General features: G+C 42.3%; 1 protein-coding gene across 1 annotated transcript in view; it reads right to left on the reverse strand.

Annotated features, from left to right (window-relative positions):
* Positions 1-1,475: 1,475 nt before the first annotated feature.
* Positions 1,476-21,844, reverse strand: part of mgarpa (mitochondria localized glutamic acid rich protein a) — a 21,873-nt gene continuing 1,504 nt past the window's right edge. Inside the window, exons 2-5 of the mRNA XM_055159362.1 lie at positions 19,284-19,387; positions 17,362-17,467; positions 10,636-10,650; positions 1,476-2,293 (exon numbers count right to left, since the gene is read on the reverse strand). Coding sequence (XP_055015337.1) covers positions 1,620-2,293; positions 10,636-10,650; positions 17,362-17,467; positions 19,284-19,387 — 899 coding nt within the window. The 3' untranslated portion in view covers positions 1,476-1,619. The remainder of the gene's footprint in view (positions 2,294-10,635; positions 10,651-17,361; positions 17,468-19,283; positions 19,388-21,844) is intronic.

Below are 21,844 nucleotides of genomic sequence, written 5' to 3' on the forward strand. Positions count from 1 at the left end.
ACTCTTCAAAAGACAGCAAAGTTCATCTGGCTGCCGCAGTGAAGTAGCACATGGAGGGTTGGATGTTATAGCAATTTGTGAGAGAGTATTTGAAATATTACACCTGAGCACAGTGGCAAAACTAAATTCAAGTAGCCTACTTTACAACAGGCGAATGCTGGCACACACTACTTCACACACACGCTAATTCACAGCAGAAATCCTAAAACATCACAGTGAGATTGGTGCCCCGAAATTCATTTCAACGTTACAGTATGAAAAGACAGAAAAGAATGCCCTGAAAGGTGTGAGTTTTACGGAAGCATGTTGTTGCCAGCTGAGTAGATGTTCATTTTAGTGTCGTGCTACACAGATTTTCTTTACAGTATATCTGTAATAGAAGATACTTTGAAACTTTATTTAATAGGGTTGACATTTTTTTCTTAATTAAAAAATCTTGTAAAATCATCAAAAAATGGTGTCGTATATACTTTTATGCACCTTTATGTGAATTAATTTATTAATTTATTAAATCTAAAGTCCTATATTACGCAAAATTGATACTGGGGAGCTTTAAGCCAGGGTAGAATGTTGTTACCTCCTCAAAAATATACCTGGAGTCGGGGCCAGTGTGGGGCCAGTGTGGGGCCAGTGTGGGGCCAGTGTGGGGCCAGTGTGGGGCCAGTGTGGGGCCAGTGTGGGGCAGTATGTTTTGAATAACATACAAATTAACATAAAATATTTTTAAAGTTTGTGACATGTGGTGCCCCCTCACTGGCTGTAAATGGTTGGTGCCCCTGGGCACCGTGCCACTGGCCCATATGGATAATCCAGCCTTGCCTGGAGTTGTGTTTTATTTAATTTACACATTTATGATTAGTCTGTTCACATCTGTAAAGCTCAAAATGTTTGAGGATAAGACAACTGTTCCACCTTTCAAGTTAACAGCTCCTTTTACCTTTTTTTGTTTCATAAAGATGTGCAATTCAGGGCGGAATTCTCTAAATGATTCTGTCTGTGGAGTTTAAAAAGACAGTGGAGGACTTCCTGGATTAATACACATCACAAGGAGGAACAGAGTTTTCCGTTTGAGACTAGATGTGAGCCTAAATACGCAGGGTTTGTGTGTTAAACGTGTGAATGAAATGAAAAACTTCAGGTCTGTTTCTGACACGGAAACAACATATACAGATCAGAAAATAGCATAATACTGGCACTTTAAAATGTTTGAACCTAACACAGCTGGCAGATCTACATGACCGTAAGTAGCAGCGAAACAGGGAGCCTCCAAATCCATAAATACTATAGTTTCCCAAAGCCAGTTTCCCTTAAGTGTCTACCTGTAGACGGAATTACAACAGCCTAACGGCCATTGGGTTGAGTGGTGTACAGAGAGTTTGGGGCTGGTGAGGATGGATGCGTGTGTGTGCGAGCTCAGGCCGCCTCCTCACATGTGCTCGTACCGTTCGCTCCAGGCTCCTCAGTGACTGGTGCCGCCTCTGCCGCCTTCTCCACAGACTCTGCCGCCTTCTCCACGGCCGCGGCCACTTTAGCCACTTCCTCCGCCACAGTCTCTACTTCCTGCGCCACCACCACCGCTTCCTGCGCCACAGTTTCCACTTCCTGCGCCACCTCTGCCACTACCTCGGCCACCTCTGAGACAACCTCCGCCGCCACCGCTTCCACGGCTCCCACCACAGGGGCCGCCTCCGCAACAGGGGCCTCCACAACAGCCTCCACGACAGGGGCCTCCTCCACGGCCGTCTCCACCACAGGGGCCTCCACCACAGGGGTCGCCTCCACCGCAGGGGCCGCCTCCACCGCAGGGGCCGCCTCCACCGCAGGGGCCGCCTCCACCGCAGGGCCGCCTCCACCGCAGGGGCCGCCTCCACGACCGCCTCCGCCGCAGGGGCCTCCTCCACGACCGCCTCCGCCGCAGGGGCCTCCTCCACGACCGCCTCCGCCGCAGGGGCCTCCTCCGCCGCAGGGGCCTCCTCCGCCACAGGGGCCTCCTCCACAACCGCCTCCGCCGCAGGGGCCTCCTCCACGACCACCTCCACCGCAGGGGCCGCCTCCGCCGCAGGGGCCTCCTCCACGGCCTCCGCCGCAGGGGCCTCCTCCGCCGCAGGGGCCTCCACCGCCGCAGGGGCCTCCTCCGCAGCCGCAGGGGCCTCCTCCGCAGCCTCCACTGCAGACTCTGCCTCTACTGCAGGCTCCTCCTCGGCTGCAGGCTCCTCCTCTGCGGCTGCCTCTTCTGCCTCTTCAGCAGCCTCTTCCTCAGCGGCCTCTTCCTCAGCAGCGGCCTCCTCTTCCTCTGCAAAACAAGAGCCATAGAGCAAAGGTACAGTAGGTTTGGTGCTGTACTTTTTTTTGAAAATATAGCCTTAGGATCAGGATCCTCTTCAGGCTGTTAAAACTACTTTTGGACCATAGACTGTACATAGAAGTGGACTGATGGGGTGTGCGCCCATAGCGTCCAGCTCCAGCCAAATGACGCATATTAAAGCTGGAAGTTATTAAAGCTAATTTGAAGTCGATATATACAAATCAGAGCAACAAAGAGCCAATCAGGAGCAAGGATATTGAAGGTATTCGCTCCTTCAGGCTCACACCACTGGTTTGGCTGGTGTTAGTGATGAATGAGGAACGGTGTAGTTTGCTTTCATTTTTTAAGGGACAGTGCACAACAATACACCAAACTGATTGGTCTGTTTTTAATGTTTGTATCTTGATTTAGGCACAAAAATAGTCAAATAAAAACTAGAAAGTGAATTTGAGCCGACTGAGCCAACGATGCCCACGCTCACTCCCCATTTGGACATGCCTATATATGTACAGTCTATGTTCTGGACACTTTAGCATTGATATTATAGATAAAGAGCAGGGGTGTGTGTATAGAAACCCAAAGCAACTCAGTTCTGCCATTTCAGTTAAAGAAAAAATACAGAAAGTGCAGAGAGCAGAAGGACTCCACCTGCTGGTTCTCTGAGGTGGTAAAAATGACCAATGCAAGCAACACTGAAATAATCACTGGGAGTATGGTGAAGCTGAAGGGGCTTTAAATACCCAAACACTGGATTACCACCAAATGACATCATGCAGTGGGACCGCACGTTCTGATGCATGTGTGTGCCTAGAGGTGCACACACATGCAGAAATGAAACCATAACTAAGGAATGTTTTAGGTGAAGAAAACAACATTATACCATGGTCATTTTTAAGCATGATAAATCTGTCCTACAAAGGCACAACGCCGTAACATCTGGTTTGATCCAAAATGAGTTCATGTCATTTTGTTTGTTTATCATGTGAATAAAAATCATGAAAATATTGAGCTTTGGCCCTTATTTGTCAGTTCCTGTTCTCTGCTTTTGTATCATGAGCCAAAAATAAGTTTTCGTGCAAAGGCCAAAGGCAGTATCAGTCTATGTTTTGTTTGGGGTTTAGTTCATAAATATATTTTCTTTTAAAATCCAACCTCTGGCCTATTTCTTTTTGTTGCGGCCTTGGCACAGGGTCTGAACACTTTAAATAAATAAACCTTTGTATTCAATTATACTTCAGTGATCTTTAATGTGAAAGTATTGTGTGTATTTATTCATACTCTACACACTTTACTGCAAAGTCACTTGTGTCAAACAGTTTCACTGTGGAAGTGTTGATCAGCTTTAAAAAGGAAATCCAAAGCTCTTCTAGATCATTTCAAACAAACACATGATGACTGGAGCTTGGTCATGTGTTCTTATAATGGATCAAAATCAACCAAATAATGATCATGTCATAGAACAGAAAATTACCCTTACAGGAAAAAGTTAAAATGGGTAAGGTACAAACCCGAGGCACTCTGACTGAATATATTAAAAATCCTTTATTACATGAAGGGTCGCCAACGCGTTTTGACCAGCAAGATGGTCTTCGAAGACCATCTTGCTGGACCATCTTTGTACCTTACCCATTTTTACATTTTCCTGTAAGAGTAATTTTCTGTTCCAAGACCACTGTCTTAACCCTCGTACAGCACCTGTACTGTTATTTTTACTCTTTTAAGACCCAGTGAAGTGCTCTACCTCTCTTACTTTATCTAAATAATCATGTCAGTTTCTGCATTTGACAAAGGCAGAGAACAGGAACTCACAAATAAGGTCAAAGGTCAATTTTGAACTCTATATTTTTTTGCATACAAATATTTCTTCATTATAGCAACTAGTTGAGCCCTACCTCTTCTACTTTTGTCTGGACAAAACAAACTTTGAAGTCTTTTTTCTCAGTTTCACACTGTGGTGAGTTAAGGTCATTTGCCTTCGTAGGGCAGAAATGTTAGCTCCACAGAAACAGACCTGCGGTAGTTATCTGACAGTGTTGTTCTTACATGTTTCATTTCAGCCCTGTACTTGTTATGATGAACCCTTTAGTAGGGTCATGTCAATATTAGTGATGCTGGCAGTTTTTTCACTCCCCCCAATGCCAGCTGAGGGCATTAACACTTAAACCAAGGGAAAGTGAAAGATAATACCAATGCTTCAGTATCCAACCTTTTATATCAAAGGTAAAAAAATAAAATAAAATAAAAACTTTAAAGACTTGAATATGATGGCTAGCATAAGGTTGAAACATAAAAGGCACATATTGGAGGGATTAGTGATAGAGAAAAGATTTGAAACATGCAAACAAAAAGAGGAAGAAGACAGACACAAGCAGGATCAGGACAATGGCCAACAGGAAGCAGTGCAGGTTAAAGACAGAGACAGAGAGAAATGTAGGTTCTTACCATCACCAACAAGCTACGGCCCAAGTCAAACTGCAGTGTGACAGCACGGCACCAGGCCAAAAACGATAAAGGGACGCAACAAGTGTCGGAATATCAACTCAGAATACATTTATTAGAGGCCTGAACTGTGTTTTAGCACAAACAGAGAGAACTACATAGACCATGATCCTTCACCCTGGTTTAGTGAAGCCTCCAGGAAAAATGATTGGAATATGACTGGAGGAGAATCTGTGAATCGTAGGATGGTAGAGGAGGGACCGCCTTTCTCACCTCTGATTGGCTAGAATGGCTCTCATTAAACCAAAGAAGTTCATTTTGCCACAGTTGGTGACAGTTCTGAAGACAGCAGCAGCAGTTGAAACATGACAACACTTGACGATTAGATTGTTAATCATTTCCTCCGGTTGGTTATTTCATTTGGTCATGAAAACGTCGTCTCACGTTCAGGGTTGGTGGACTGGTTTTGTGTCTTTACATCTTATTCATGAACATGCTTTGTATTGCATTGTAATTGCATTTAGATTTTTTCATATAATAAAAAAAACAAACTGAAATGATAGATTCATGACCCTCATGCCGTTGTTAAGCAGGACACAAGTTAGAAGACATCTGTGGTCACCTCTCTGTCTCATCACCTCAATCACCTCAGGAGCCTTAAAGAACTCTGTGCTGACTCTGTTCATTATATGTAGTTAATATGATTAAGTGAGATTCAGGAGCAGGACCAGGCCTCAGCCGCCCTCTCCTCTCACCAGTGAACCACAACTCACCTCGACCACACCTCCAATTTCCCAGAAGCCTATATGTAGCAGCCTTTCCCATCATCCCAGTTTGTCTCGGTGAACTCGACCCCACCCTCCCACCCCCTATTTCAGGCATGTCCAAACTATGGCCCATGGGCCAAATACGGCCCTCAGACAAATCTTTCTTGGCCCTCAGACTTCCAGGTAAATTGTAATATTTTTTACTTACTTTTAATATTTAGTGTGTGGTTTTAAGAATGTTAGAATGAATAAAGACTGATGGCTCATTCTAATGTGTTATTATTCACTGTATCGAGCACCAGTGTACGGCCTCGATCAGTCCTCTGCTTCATCTCTGTTTAGTTATGTGGCCCTTGATGAAAAAAGTTTGGACACACCTGCCCTATTTTGTCTTTCATTCCGGCTGGGCCAATTGCAGATTGAGACGGAGCCCCCACCTAGGGTCTCAACCCAACCATCTCTGCCCTGCTTCGTACATTATCAATAAACTTCTTCGCACTATGTTGTTGTTGGTGTAGTCCGAGCTAGTGAATATCATGTTAATATTACTCCACCGCCGTGTGCCATAGACATTCCATTTCTCACTCTGTTCCAGACCTATTTCTCCCCATTTAACTGGATTATTAAATGAGCCTGATGATTGATCCTGATGTCGCTTCTCCCTCATTTCCAACTTTACACAGGCTCTGACACCACAGTCTAAATCAAACATGACTGACATTATTGAACAAGTGTTGATCTGGACACGGTCAGTTCTATGTGTTGGTGTGTGATGTTTAAGCTCCGGCTGTGTCCACTCGTTCATTTGCCGTGTTGGCCACCAGTACAAGCCACACTTTGAACATTTCTAGAAGAGGAATTTTGAAGATTTCTAGAAGGTTGTGTAAGAAGATAAAATCTAAAACAGAGATTTATTTTGTACAGATTCCCCGCTTAGAGTAAAAGAAAAAGAACGAGGTACAATGAGTGTGTGCGAAGGCAGTGTGTGTGAGGGAATGTGAAAACATGCAAGGCATCGGCTCAGCGACGAATGTGAGGTGACGTTTTCACGGTACCTTCCCCAACCATCCTACGATTCGCAAATTCGCTGAGTGGAGTCTTCTAAAATTATCATTTTCTTTTTCACTTTGGACATCAAGATGAATGCAGGTACCAGTACAATGTATACACTACAGGTCTATTCTATCAAACTGAACAATGATCCATCCTTGAAAATTGCTACGTATTTTAAATTTTCCATTGTTTATTAAAATTGCACAATGTCAACAGGGTCAGTCCATATGAAATCAGCTGTTTTCAAGGAATCTCCCCTATGAGCCAACTCTGATTTGGCTGAAAATTTTTGTACAAATTTTTTAAATCACCAAATGAAAGAATCTCAAATTTTAGCTCAAACCCTTGAGTCGTTCCTGAGTTATGGCTTGTTGAAATTTTGGGGCTATGCTCACTTTTTCTGAAGCCTTAATTTATAAACATGTTTGAGAGACCAGAACTTCATACAAAATAGAGCTAGGAAGCTGAAAATGTGTATTATTGTATTGTATTGTATTGTATTGTATTATTTATTTACTTATACATCATGAAAAACTGTTTCTGTGTGAGATAACAAATTATCTTAAATAAAAATAGAATAAATAATGCAAACAAACCTTTTTTTTCATAATTTTGTACAGAGTTAAAGGGTGAATTTTCTCAAAGTTTTAATGACACTTTTCCAAGCAATCTACCACAAATAATCTCCAATTGTCTTCCATTATAACAAGCAAATAGTGTTCAAGTCTATTAAAGGGAATTGAACCTTTCTGCAGGTGGAAAAGTCCCTAAGCTCCACCAAAAATGACCTGTGAGAGTTCATTTTCAAAACTTCAGTTTGAAATGAAGGAAGTTAATAGTAGTTTAAAGCAATAAAAACATCTAATCAGAATATGCCAAAGTTTCTCTGGTAAAAATTTTATCAACATCTAATTGTGTCCACATGGGGAACCGAGTGGGGCCAAAAAGATCATATTTGGTCTGTGACCATATTTGGGACTCTACTCCATCCACATGAAAGCTCAGAAAAGTGTGAGATTTGTGTCAGAAATGGTCATTCTCTTAAATATTCAGGTTCAACAGTTAGTTTGTAAATATCTGCTTGGAGTAAATAGATCTTGGACCTCAAAAACTGAAAAAAAATTTAAGCAGCAACCAAATGTGAGATTTTGGGGGCCCACAGCGCCCCCCTTAATAAAGATACACAATATTTAACAACAGATTTAGAATCTATGACCAAGAATCTATAATAATACAGCTTCTAGCTCTATTTTTTATGAAGTTCTGGTCTCTCAAACGTGCTTATAAATTAAGGCTTCAGAAAAAGTGAGTGTGGCCCAAAAATTTCAACAGGCCAGAACTCAGGAACGACTCAAGGGATTGAGCTAAAATTTGAGATTCTTTCATTTGAAAAAATTCCAAAACATTTCTAAAATTACCAGCCAAATCTGAGACGGCTCATAGGGGAGGGCGGCTGATTTCAAATGGACTGACCCAACAGGCAAAGACAACTGAAGCACATGGCTCAGGGCAGCACTACCAGTAAAATCAGGCCCATCAGTTCACATTTGGGATACATTTGGAGATTTCAACAAAAAACATCCAGCAAACACAACTTTTAGCATTTAGCATTGTAGCTTCTCCTCTATTTAACACAGTTACAGTTAGCAGACAGGGTTAGCACAAACGTCCAACAGGTTAGGCCGAGCACAGAGAAGAAGAGGAGAGAGGATCCAGCTCTAGTCCACACAGGACCTTAGCATTACACTGGAAAGAGTAGAGACACAGAGTTAGAGGAGGGGTGGAGATGGACAGAGGCATTCACACAGGGATGACACAGGTGAAGGGAAGGACAGGCGGTCGCTAAGTTTTACATTTGCACCCTGCTCAACCTCTATTGGTTTATACTCTGCTTTTCTCTACTCAGGTTTATTCCGTGTGCCAGAGACAGACAAAGGATGATGAAGACAAGTCAACCATGTGCATGCCGGCAGAATATCCTCACTGAACGTTCATTTTATCAACACATTTTGACTTCAGCTTAGATCATTTAGAGATAAAAGCAAGAATGGGCTAAAAAAACAGTTTGCTATTCTGGTCCAGGCCCCAAGTGGCAGTGAGAGTGTGTACAGGTGTGCAGAGAGTGTGTGTACAGGTGTGCAGAGAGTGTGTACAGGTGTGCAGAGAGTGTGTGTACAGGTGTGCAGAGAGTGTGTACAGGTGTGCAGGTGTACAGAGAGTGTGTGTACAGGTGTGCAGAGAGTGTGTACAGGTGTGCAGAGAGTGTGTGTGTGTACAGGTGTGCAGAGTGTGTGTGTACAGGTGTGAGAGAGTGTGTGTGTGTACAGGTGTGCAGGTGTGAGAGTGTGTGTACAGGTGTGCAGAGAGTGTGTGTACAGGTGTGCAGGTGTGTCAGGTGTGAGAGTGTGTGTGTGTGCAGAGAGCAGGTGTGCAGAGAGTGTGTACAGGTGTGAGAGTGTGTGTACAGGTGTGCAGAGTGTGTGTACAGGTGTGCAGAGTGTGTGTACAGGTGTGCAGAGTGTGTGTACAGGTGTGCAGAGTGTGTGTACAGGTGTGAGAGAGTGTGGCAGAGGGCTGTGTACAGGACTGATGCCATTTAATAGTAAAGCATTAGTCCAATAAAGCACTTTTCCAGACACAATGTTGCTTTACAATGTGTTTGATTTGCTCCTCAGACTCCAGCTCAGACCAATGCAAACTGATGTTGTGTCCTTGGGCAAGATGCTTCACTCGTATCGCCTGATTTTGGTGTGCGGGTGTGTGTTGGTGGCGGTACAACAGGCCAGTGGTGCAGACTAGTAGCCTCAGTTCTATCAGTCTGTCCCAGGGCAGCAGTGGCTACAGAAGTAGCACATGGATGTATTGAGTGGTGTGGTAGTAGGTAGTGAGTGGTAGTGTGGGCTGCTTTCAGTTAAAGGACAGAGCACAACAATACATGAACCAAGGCAGACGTCACAGGAGAGAAGCTGGTGCCTCCCTGAGGGCTGATGTGAATATTGGAAATGCAGATTAAAGGTATAGATTATAAGGTTCTAGTGAAACAAAGTGCAGTGCCCAAGGACAGATGCCACTGAGTCACAACTGGAAACTACCGTATTTTCCGCACTATAGGGCGCATTTTAAAGTCTTTAATTTCAAAAAACGAGTGTGCACCTTATAATCCAGAGCGTTTTATATATTAATTTATTTGTGTGTCTTAGTACGACTTTAGTAAACTACAAAGCCGCTCCACTTGCAGCATTACGGCTCCTGTAGTCAGGAGCATCAGGAGCAATACAGAGTGTGATTCCTTTTAATATCAAAATGCACCTGTCAAGAGACTCGCTCACAACGCCCACTTTAAACTCAAGGCTGTTATAAAGTGAAAGTGTGAGCTGTGTGGGAGCAGTGGATGAGAGAAGGAGAACACACATTCACCAAGACAGAGAGACAGCGCCGAGCCACTGATCTGCCAACGGATCGTGGACGCCCGGGCTAAAGATCAGGATCAACTGTGGTCTGAGCTTTCACCAAGACCAGAATCATCACTGAACTGAACTCCAGGGAACAGTAACCACACTGACTCGGAGAATGACAGAGGGATGTGGACGTGTGGACGCCGGAATCACCCAACTGTTTCAACTATTATGACTTATTGTGAATACACGAACAATTTAGCGTCTCAGACAATAATTTTTTATGAGTTACAATTGAACAAAGTTGACAGTTACTGTGAAGGTGTTAAATAAAGTTTGACTTATCTAACTGTTGTGTTTTGTTTAATGCACCTTATAGTCCAGTGCCGTTTATATGTGAAAAAAATAGACCATTCAATGACAGTGTGTCTTATAATCCAGAGCCCCTGTAGTGCAGAAAATACTGGTAATTTCCAGAAAGGAGACACCAAAAAGTAAAGCAAACTCAAGAGTCTAGAAAAATGTTTTACAGGACGAATGCAGTACTAATTATGCACTACTGTACGCACTATAAAGCATGATTTGAACATGAGTAAAAATGAGTAGAGTGAGTGACTAAAGACACAGAGGGAAAGGCACAGGCAGGTCTGAGAGCGGCCATGGTCATGTGACTCACCTTCTTCATCTCCACCTGTAGAGACACACAGAGAGAGAGAGATTAGAGAATATATCTACTGACTTTATTTTACACATCTGTCTGGGATAGTGTTGAGCAGTTGTCTCCTTATAGTTTTTGTATCTGCTACTATTTTCTTATTTTTCATGGTGCATTTTCAAGAGAATTAAGTGTCTGGGATAGTTTCTCATGATTCTTGGTAACATTGCGCCCAGTGTTGTGGAAGATTACTTTTAAAATGTATTCCCCTACAGATTACAGATTACACACCCCAAAATGTAGTTTGTAACAGAATCCATTAAATTACTTAAAGTGAGTAATGTAATCTGAATACTTTGGATTACTTGATTTGCTGGAGAGAAGCAAAGACGAGGAAATCTTCACATAAGAAAATAAAAAGCCCAGTCTTTACTGAACCAAATTAAAAATATTACTGATAGAAGACGAGGAGACACGTCCACACAGCAGGATTTAGTCCTGTTAAATCCTGTTTAAGACATAGTTTAGTCCTGGTTTTAGTCCTGGTTTAGCCCTGGTTTTAGCCCTGGTTTAGCCCTGGTTTTAGACCAGGTTTGGGCCTGGTTTTGGGCCTGGTTTGAGTCCTGGTGAAATGTGGGAAAAAAAGTGAAAACAGGAAAATACCTCTGTGTAGTCCATTTATTGCAACCAAGTAACTGTAGTTTAATTACCCTTCACTGAAACAGTAACTGTAACTGAATACAGTTACTCATAATTTGTACTCTGATTACGTAACTCTGGTACTTGTAATCTGTTACTCCCCAACACTGACTGCGCCTGATTGGATGATGTAAATTGACCCTATCAGGAGCTTCTGTATGAGTTTGCACACAGAGGAAACGCTCTGTAAAATTAAAAGATTATATTTTACAGTTGTTTTTTTTATTATTTACCCAAACACATGATGTAAAGAGCATTTATCTTGACAAGAATGCATTAAAATCAGGTACAATCCCTCGAATATTTAACCAAAATAGTTCCACATAAAGACTCCACACCACCTGGGCATCAAACCTGGGACCTTCAAACCATCGTTGCTCCAAAACCTGTCAGAGCGCTCATGTGCCAGTCTACATCAGGGCAAAGAACCCAGTGAGTGTGAACAGGGAGCCAGGTGCGTCTAGTAATTTAACCTTGGCACAAAAACCTTGCAGTTATACTTGTAAACAAAAATGACTGTCATACATAAACCACAGTTTCAGAAAACCAAAGATCTGATTTTCAGATATGCCACGAGTCACATGTTTTGTGCTTCCCGCTTTCGATTAAAGCTCTAGTAGCTTTCATTTTCAATTTAACACAGCGGATCAAAACAAAGCCACATGTGTTCAGTGGATGCTCAGTGGACAGGCTGGATTTGTCATTGCTGCTGATATAAACAAGTGAGTACACCTCCAAACACAGGTCTAATATGTGCCTGGCTGTTTTTTACCCCGTGCAGTTGAATGCCTCTCCGTTCTCCAGGTATCCGAGTATGTACAGATTTTTCTAGAGACTGTATTTTTCAGACTATAAGTCGCACTTTTTTCATGGTTTGGGTGTTTCCTGTGACTTATACTCCGGAGTGACTTATATATTAAAATGTTCACACTGAAGTGGTGAGAGGTTCTAGTCTTGTGTGTGAGTATCTGCTGCTCCTGTTCCTCCTGTACCACTGTCACTTCACTCTACTGCACATGTCTCCTGCAGAAAGAGCCTCTGTTCTGTCTGTATCATGTCAGTCGATCGCACCGTTACTTCTGTACCACTGAACAATTTAACATTTAAACAAACTTAAAAAGACGACTGAGAAGACTGAACACAAATGCCCACAAAAAGAAAATCAGCAGCTGAAAATGGAAATCGAGCAGCAGAAAGAAAGTTCGGAGTGAGAGAAACTTGTGACACCAGAAGGACTCTCCATGAAACTTTCCTGAAGTCACTGGATGGATGGATAAAGCCTGGACTTCAGTGACATTGAAACCATCCTGTCGGGATTCAGAAAGGCCCATATAATTCGGTAAATATAACCAGGTCTATCTCCCGTCTAAACCAAGGTCTAAACAAGGTCTAACTGAGTCTAACCGAGGTTTAACCAAGCTCTAAACAAAGTCTAAACCAAGGTCTGAACAAGGTCTAAACTAGGTCTGAACTGGAAGCTGTCCTAAACCAAGTCTAGGTCTAACTGAGGTCTAAACCAGGTCTATCCCTAATCAGAATCAGGACCTGGATTAAACCAAGTCAAAGCCAGATCTAAACTAGAGCTAACCAAGAGCTAATCCAGGTCTAAACCAGGTCTAAACCAAGGTCCTTCAGTGACACTGAAACCATCCTGTCAGGATTCAGAAAGACCCGAATAATTCTAACTGGAACTGATGCCGAGTCTGACGACAGCGACACAGAAGAGGAAGCGACGCTCTGTTTACCTCCGGAGGTCGAGGCCGAGTTACTCAGATGAAAAATTGAATGGATTTATGATTTTGGATTTTATGATTTGGAGTGAGATGGAGAGTTTGGTAAACTTGTTCTGTTGTTTATGTTATAGTTTATCTGAAGAACTGTTCAGATGTGACATTAACAGTCTGTTGTTCTCTCTTCTATTCTTTTTACTACAACTTGACTTTCAACATGAAATGTCAGTTTCCTGTCTCTGATTTTATAAAATTAATTTCTCCAAAAAAGTGCAACTTATATATGTTTTTCTTCTTCATGATGCATTTTTTGGCTGGTGTGACTTATACTCCAGAGTGTCTTATAGTCCAAAAATGCAGTATGTTATTGAGATCTTTGAGATTTGATTCATGACTATCCAACTGTAGTTCTCGGGTTTACATGCACTTTGAATAATTGATTGACTTAGATTGATTTAAATAGGCCAGCGATGGGGTTTTCCTGGCCTGTGTGTACATGCAGTGACTGGCACAGAGCCTCTAGCGTGTCGTGGAGCTTCTAAATCAGTCCCCGTCTAAAAGTGCTGCGCTGTAATAAGACAGGGATTACCTACAACTCTCCCACAATCCCCTGCTGCACTGGTCATCCTCCAGAGCTGAGTCAATTCTAGTTACGTAAATAGCATTCTTAGAAGCATTGCCCCAGTAGTGTCCTTCGCGTTTGGCACGGTGTGTGTGAAAGCTGCTGTATTGATCGAGTGCCAGAGGGATCAGAGCAGCACGTGCGGTTGATGACACACACATGCCAACTGCCGCCAACTCACGCTCCTGTTCAGCAGCATTTCAGTGACGCGCTTTAACTACTTTAACAAATACAATAAGACTACAGGCATTTAGTTAGTGAGTCATTTAAAAAGTCCGATTTTATTACACTTAATTGACTCCGATTAAGCCATGTGATAATGTTACCTCATAGTTGTGTTTTGTTTCATTCACACAAACCTTTATTATTATGTCTGTTCACAAGTCATACGATCAAATGGTCTGTTCCACTTTGCCATGTCTTAATCTGGTTTAATCAGCTACTTTTAACATTTTGTTCAGTAGAGATCGACAATTCCAGGACTGAAATCATCCAAATGATTCTAGTGAAGGTGTGTGGAGTTCAAAAACACAGCAGAGCACTTCTTGCATCATCACATCAACGTAGACCGGAGTGTTGTCAGTTTGAAAGAAGAACTAAGAAGCCTAAATTTGCAGGGTTTGTGTTAAACGTATGAAATTAAACACAACTCCAGGTGTGTTTGTGATGAGGAAACGTTAGAACAGAAAAACACATCAGAAAACAGCATAATATGGGTTCTTTAATGGGTCAGTTGAGTCTTAGGCTACGTTCAGACAGCAGGGCTTAACGCTCAATTACGATTTTTTGGTGAAATCCAATGTTTTTGCGAGGTTGTTCACATTTCCAATTAAATGTGACTTGTATGTGACTCCAGTGTGAACATTAAACGGCCCAAAAGTGTCCCACATGTGACACTGGAGACACGACGACGTCAACCGCAGCGAGCGTCTCTGTGTTTACTGAAGTTGTCCAAACATGGACGCAGCATCGAGCACCTGGAGATTTTAAAGTTCCTCTCGTACCGGAGCCAGAACATGAACAACTTACTTGTTTTAAGGAGGAGATTGAGAAGGAGAAGGACGAGGTTTTTGGTCGTGGTGTTTTGTGGGACAGCGGCAGCGACGTTTGTTGAAAGGAACGTGTGGATGTGGAGACGGAGCCAAGAGTGGTGAGTGGTGATGTACTTCACTTCAGTGACACGGAGTTCATTAACAATTTTCACCTACTTCAGCGCAGAATAGTGACGTTTGTGTCTTGTTGATAACGTGTAGGTGGATGAATGCACTTTGGCCGTTCAGACTGAAGTCACATGTCAAAAGATCAGATATGTATCGGTTTTAGGAGCACATATCCAAGTGTCCTGGGTCACATTTGAAAATTCGGATCTGTGTCGTTCAGACTGTCATTAAAAGATCAGATACAGGTCACATAGAGGCCAAAAAATCGGATTTGGGTCACTTCAGGCTGCAGTCTGAACGCAGCCTTAGTTACCAAACGTTATTAGTCGGCCAATTGCTGTAGACTAAATCAGTACAGACAGTCACCCACAGACATGAACTCTCAGGACATTGTGGCCAGTTCCATGCAGTTATTCCGACATGCCACTGTTCAGACATTGACGTCTAATTGTCGAAGTAGCAGCAGAAACATTATTTTTCAAGTAGTGGCACTTTACTATTTTTCAAACATTAGATTTTTTCACCATGAATAATATTAATGTGAGAGCCTATTATACTTTTACGCTCCCATATATCATAAGATGCTTGAGCCGGTGCAAAGCTCTTGATCAGAGAATACTTCAGCCACAGAGGAGATCAGACAGTGGGAAAATGTTCTCACTGACAGCCATGGGAAACATGCCTTTTAAAAAAGAGTGTAGGCCAGCCTTCGGGAAAATATCTAATCTAAAACAGAGGCATTTTTTTAAATGTAAAAAGGTGAGATTAGTTCCTCACGTGCGTCTGTTTACATCCACATAGCGCACGGATCGAGCTGAGTGAAGCTGCAGATTAGTGACAGTGACTCTACTTTATCACCAATTTTTTATGTTTTAAAAATCCTGTATCTGAAGTTTTGCAAAACATTTCACGAATAATAATAACACAGTTTTGTAGCTAAACTAAAAGTGCAGAGCTCTTTGCACCGGCTCAAGCAACTAAGAGTGTCAAAGTGAGCGGTTTTACTGCAGACAGGAAACAGCTGATGCGATCGTGCTCACAACTTTATAGCCTGACATATCCTGCTGCTCTATACCCAACTACATACTGATCGATCTGCTGCGTTCAGCACCATGGATAGCGAGACATAAACTATGATAGCAATACCAAAAAGTGTTGGAAAACTGGCATGTCTAAATAGAGGCATGTCGTAATACGGGGATGTGCTTTTAATATAGAAGTAAGAAGGTTCAAAAACAGCCTAGTCGGAAAACGTTGTCAATTAGCTGCGCAAGACAACCAGGCAGGTTTGGAGATGTTAGGGACGATTAAGAAGGTGAACATGCACAATGTTGAGCTAATTTTGGAATAAATGAGCTATAGAGTTTGCATTTTTATCGAGGCTCCTTAGTTTGTTTGCTATATGACTGTTTTAAAATCAATCAGTGGATGGCGGGCGAGTGGTTTTTGAAAATGGGTCAAAACCTTCGGTGCAAATGGACAGCGGGTGGATGATGAGTTTTGTGTTGCGGATGAAAAAATAGCCCATCCGCGCATCTCTACTGTGAACCCCATTGAGGTGGTGTTGTCCGTTTCAGTCTAGTGCAGTCCAGTCTGTCTATGCTTCCACTGTAGGGAGTATTATACCTCAAGGACTGAGCTGGCAGTGTGGGTCACAGCACAGAAATGCTGAAATCGCTATCAAGTATTTTACTGGACGAAAAAAGACAGAAATACACAGACAAAGGAGGGTAGTGTACTTTTCAGAGTACTTTTCTTGCAGCATACGTAGCTACTCCTACTTGAGTATTATTTTTATTGCAGTAACAGTACTTTTATGAGAGTTAAAATTTGGGTCACCCACTGTGAGAAAGTCTACAAATGCCAAAAGCTTTATGTTGACAATCTGAAATGATCTGAACATTTGTGTTTCTTGCAGCTCATTTAGATTTGATTTAGTTTGTCTCATTTTTGTGTCTGTCCTTTCAAAAGAACAGATTTTGTGCATTATTTAATGTTTTGTCCTTCAGATTACATTACCTTCAAATTCTAAATCAGATGCTACGTCCAGACAGTTACTCTTTAAGTTTAGTCCACTACTTGTACTTGAGTGGTAGTTTTTTGCTCATATTTAAGTAATTGGACAACTACTTTGTACTTCTACTTGAGTAATATTACATCACCTCTGCACTCACAGCCCTTTAAATCATCTCACCAATGTCCTGAGGTCTGAAAAATTTTATGTACGTGACTTTTCATGTTAGATGTTTGATCTAGAACAAGACTTTTTGAAGTGGAAATGAGCAACACGGACCTAAATGTGTTCAGACTGGAGGGAGAAGACATTCTGTGCTCACAGGACGCTTCTAGAAGTTTGTGTTTTGTTTGTACTTTCAGTAAGAACTGTACGGAAAGTTTTATAAATGAGACCCTGGAGCACGTCTAAAGGATTTCTTGACCATAGCCCATAGACCAGACACAGTATCCAAACCCCGCGCTCGTCCACTCCACTGTGTTTTGTTGCTTTTCGTTTCCCTGATGGAGAGATTATACTCACTCTTGGGGGGCCAGGGCCGGGGCTTCCACTCTGACTTGGGGCGGGAGGCCAACTCTGTGATGCGGTCGTTGAAGCGGGCGCTGTCCGTGGACACGGTGCTGACGGCCTGTACAGGAAGTCAGAGGTCAAAGGTCAGGGATCAGACTGAGGCTGTAGCAGAGCAGGTTTGTGTCTGTTAATCTAAAGCAGGAGTGTCAAACTCATTTTGGTCCGGGGGTCGTATCCAACTTACTTTGATCCCAAAGGGGCCGGATCAGAAAACTCATGTCATATAAACCCCAAAAATAACAATAAATTCAAATATTTGTGCAGAGAAACACAAATCTATTACAGAAATCTTTTTTAATTGATGAACTCTTTCTTTTACAAAATATTATAATATTATGAACAACCTGAAACTTGAAGAAAAATGTAATTTCAACACAATGTTTTAACATGAACTTGTCTGTAAACAGGAATAAGTCCATTTTTCTTGTAAAATCCTGCACTCGGCTCCACTTTTCTCATGTTGGACATTTTGTTGATGAGGGTGTCACGGTCAACAGTCAAAACGATCGTCCTTTAAGAGCGTTTGGAAAGAGACAAGTCTTCATTTGTGCTGCTCTGGTGGGAGGGGCCACGTACAGAGATGCTGGAGACGCTGCTACAGAATATTACGAATATTTTAATAGAAAATATAATTAAAATATTTTACTAGAAAATCAGCCGAAGGCCAGATTAAAGGTCTTGAAGAGCCGGATCTGGCCCCCGGGCCGTATGTTTGACACCCCTGATCTAAAATGTATTTGACTCAGACTCAAACACACTAGTAAGTCTACAGCACAGGTGTCAAACATATGGCCCAGGGGCCAGATCTGGCCCTCCAAGACCTTTAATGTGGCCCTTGGGTGATTTTCTACAGAAATATTTTAATTATATTTTCTATTAAAATATTGTTAATTTTCTGCGGTGCTGAGCCTAGCAGCGTCTCCAGTGTCTCTGTACGTGGCCCCTCCCACCAGAGCAGCACAAATGAAGACTTGTCTCTTTCCAGACGCTCTTAAAGGACGATCGTTTTGACTGTTGACTGTGACACCCTCATGTCCAACATGAGAAAAGTAGAGCTGAGTGCAGGATTTTACCAAAAAAAATGTACTTATTCCTATTTGCAAACAAGTTGTTTGTTAAAACATTGTGTGGAAATTACATTTTTCTTAAAGTTTCAGGTTGTTCATAATATTATAATATTTTGTAAAAGAAAGAGTTCATCAGTTAAAAAAGATTTCTGTAATAGATTTTTGTTTCTCTGCACAAATATTTGAATTTATTGTTATTTTTGGGGTTTATATGACATGAGTTTTCTGATCTGGCCCCTTTGGGATCAAAGTCAGTTGGATACGGCCCCCGGACCAAAACGAGTTTGACACTCCTGATTTACAGTATTAGAAGAGGTGACCCTTTTCTCAGAGAGTGCAGGTGGATTAGCTGAAGCCAAAAGGAACTTGTAACTAGAACCTCAAAACACCTTCAGTTACTGTGGAATTTCAGAGTAAAAGTAACGTCTAATTTAAAAGAAAGTTGGAGTTGAATCGTTATTGAATCTAAATTGTAGGTGATATATTGGACATGTTTAATCGTGTTTCTGTGGGATCATTAAAACAAGAAAAGAGCCAATAACACAATATTCTAAGGATAAAAAAGCAATGTTACACAAAAACCACCACACTAAACTCACATGTCCACTTATTTCATGCCATGTCTTTCTGTAAACTTCAACTTCTTATTTTTTTTAACGACATTCAAGGTATTGAAGTTTTAGGCTGTATGTATTTTAGACTCATGAGCACACACTGAACAACATGTACAGACACAAATCTGATAGTGTCACAGGGGTCAGGGGTCATAGGTCGTGAGCATGTGCGTCAGGGTGGTGCTGCACTTACATAGGTCACGGCTCCCACAAAAGCCCCTCCACACAGCAGAGCGTACACTATGTTCTCCCCCGAGCCTCCGCTGGGCAGAGAGGACATGGGCCTGTGCTGGACACCTGCAGGAACAGAGAGGACATGGTCAGAGGGGACAGAGAGGATGTGGGCCTGCGCTGGACACCTGTAAGGACAGAGAGGACATGGTTAGAGGGGTCAGATGGGACAGGTCAGAGAGAACAGAGGGGACAGAGGGGACAGAGAGGACGTGGGCCTGTGCTAGACACCTGCAGGGACAGAGAGGACATGGTCAGACGGGTCAGACGGGACAGGTCAGAGCGAACAGAGGGGACATGGTCAGAGGGGACAGACAGGACAGAGAGGACATGGTCAGAGGGGACAGACAGGACAGGGAGGACATGGTCAGAGGGGAAAAGGGGGAAATGGTCAGAGGGAACAGAGGAGACGTGGTCAGAGGGGACAGGGAGGACACAGGTCAGATGGGACAGAGAGGACAGGGAGGACATGGTCAGAGGGGACATGGGTAATAGAGGACACAGGCCTGTGCTGGACACCTGCAGGGAAGGAGGTACATGAGACAGAGAGAGTGTACACATGGGAAAGAGGGTCGGGTCTGTGCTGGACACCTTCAGGGACAGAGGGGGACACGGGGACAGAGGGGGACATGGGGACAGAGGGGGACATGGGTAGGTCTGTCAGTACTACTCTAATGACTTCTGGTTTACTAAATGACAGACAGAACAAAAGATCTTGGAGGTGAGTATTTCTCATGGACACTGAAACTATTCGAGCTGTAGAGACATGAATAAATCACTTGTTTTCTTCATCTGTATGTGTACTGCAGTTCATGTTTTTAATAAAGAATATGTTTTTTATTGCTGTTCTACATACAGTAAAGTTCTCACATTATTAACTTTGTATGACTCTAGAATTGCTCCAGATCTGACGGACTGTGTAGAAATTTGGTCATTTCACCAACAGTCATTGTAGAGACCCATCCAACCCAATTTGTTCAACTTAAAGTGTTGAGAATACATGACATTGTCGATTTAAGTCTCCTCAAAATCATGTATAAAGCAAAGTGCAGAGTGTTACCTGTAAATATTCAATGAGTGTTTGAGATAAGAACAAGCACTACAATTTTTTTAAAAACCCAGACTCAGAACCAAGGTTATGGAGCGAAGCGTCGCTGTGAAAGGAGTTCACTTATGGAAAAGTCTTGACAAAGATAAAAAAGAATCAAACACAATGACGGCATTTAAAAAAATACTTAAAATCAAATGCAATATGTATGTACGAAAACGAAAACTAAGTTGACGTGCATAAAAATGAAGATTTCTGTTGACAATTGATTAACATTTGTGCCTGAACTGAAATGTACTGATCTGAAATGTTTAGTAACCATCAGCGTAGAGCAGAGGTGTCCAAACATTTTTTCATCAAGGGCCACATATCTAAACACAGATGAAGCAGAGGGACGATCGAGGGCCGTAGACTGGAGCTCAAAACAGTGAATAATTGAAATATGTGCATGTTTAAAGCCGTTAGAATGAGCCGTCAGTCTTTATTCATGTTAAATCCTTAAAACCAAACACTAAATATTAACTTTATCAAGGCAGATTTTCAAAAAACTTACTGTAAAAATTTAAATTTTAATTGAGGCAAGGTAATTTGGGCCAATTCACCTGGAAGCCTGAGGGCCAAGAAAAATTTGTCTGAGGGCCACATTTGGACATGCCTGGCGGAGATGTTTTGTCTTGAAAAGGGAAAAGGGAAAAGGGGCAGAGAACATAAGACGACTCTTCTTCTTTCTGCTCCTTTTCATTCATTTCTTGTGTGTTTGATTTTGTGCTGCTGTTGAAGTCTTTTTTTTTTTTTTTTTTTATTACCTCTGCCAAGGAGGTTATGTTTTTGCTGGCATTTGAAATTGTCAGGATTTGTTGGAAATGTGAAAAGGAAGAACTGATTTCATTTTGGGGGTGATCCGGAAGAAATCCTGGATTCTGGATCACTTTGAAATTTTAGTTAACATTGTGGTAAATGGGGCCAAACATTTTGTTTCTCAATATCTCGGTTATTGACCAAACCCCATGAAATTTGACTCAGGGATGGACAATGGGATCCTCTTTCATATTCCAAAGGCTGATCCGGGTCTGATCCAGAAGACTGATTTTATCGCAACTTATATAAAACATGGGGGTCGTCCTTGGGGGAGGTCTGCGCTCTCTGACTGCTTTTCTAGTTTATGAATGAAATAAATAAACTAATAAATAATAAAATAAATGTTTTGGGATAGTTCTGCTTTAGGGTCTTTGTGTCCAGGATATGACAAAACTGCAGTGGACAGAGGGGAAGGGGGTCAGAAGGGACGGAGCACACAGCACTGACATACTCCAAATACAAGAGAACTGAAGTGACAGCAAATACAAGTTAAACAGGACTGACTCAAACAGAGCTGGATTTAAAGTTAAACATAAACCCGGACTAAACCAGGTCTGTCCCTGATGTTAAAGCAGGACTAAATCTCGTGTCATGTCCCACCCTGATGTCCTCAGAGT

Source organism: Boleophthalmus pectinirostris, unplaced genomic scaffold, assembly GCF_026225935.1.
Source record: "Boleophthalmus pectinirostris isolate CB_2022bp ecotype Guang Dong unplaced genomic scaffold, ASM2622593v1 HiC_scaffold_23, whole genome shotgun sequence".
NCBI classification, from domain to species: Eukaryota; Metazoa; Chordata; class Actinopteri; order Gobiiformes; family Gobiidae; genus Boleophthalmus; species Boleophthalmus pectinirostris.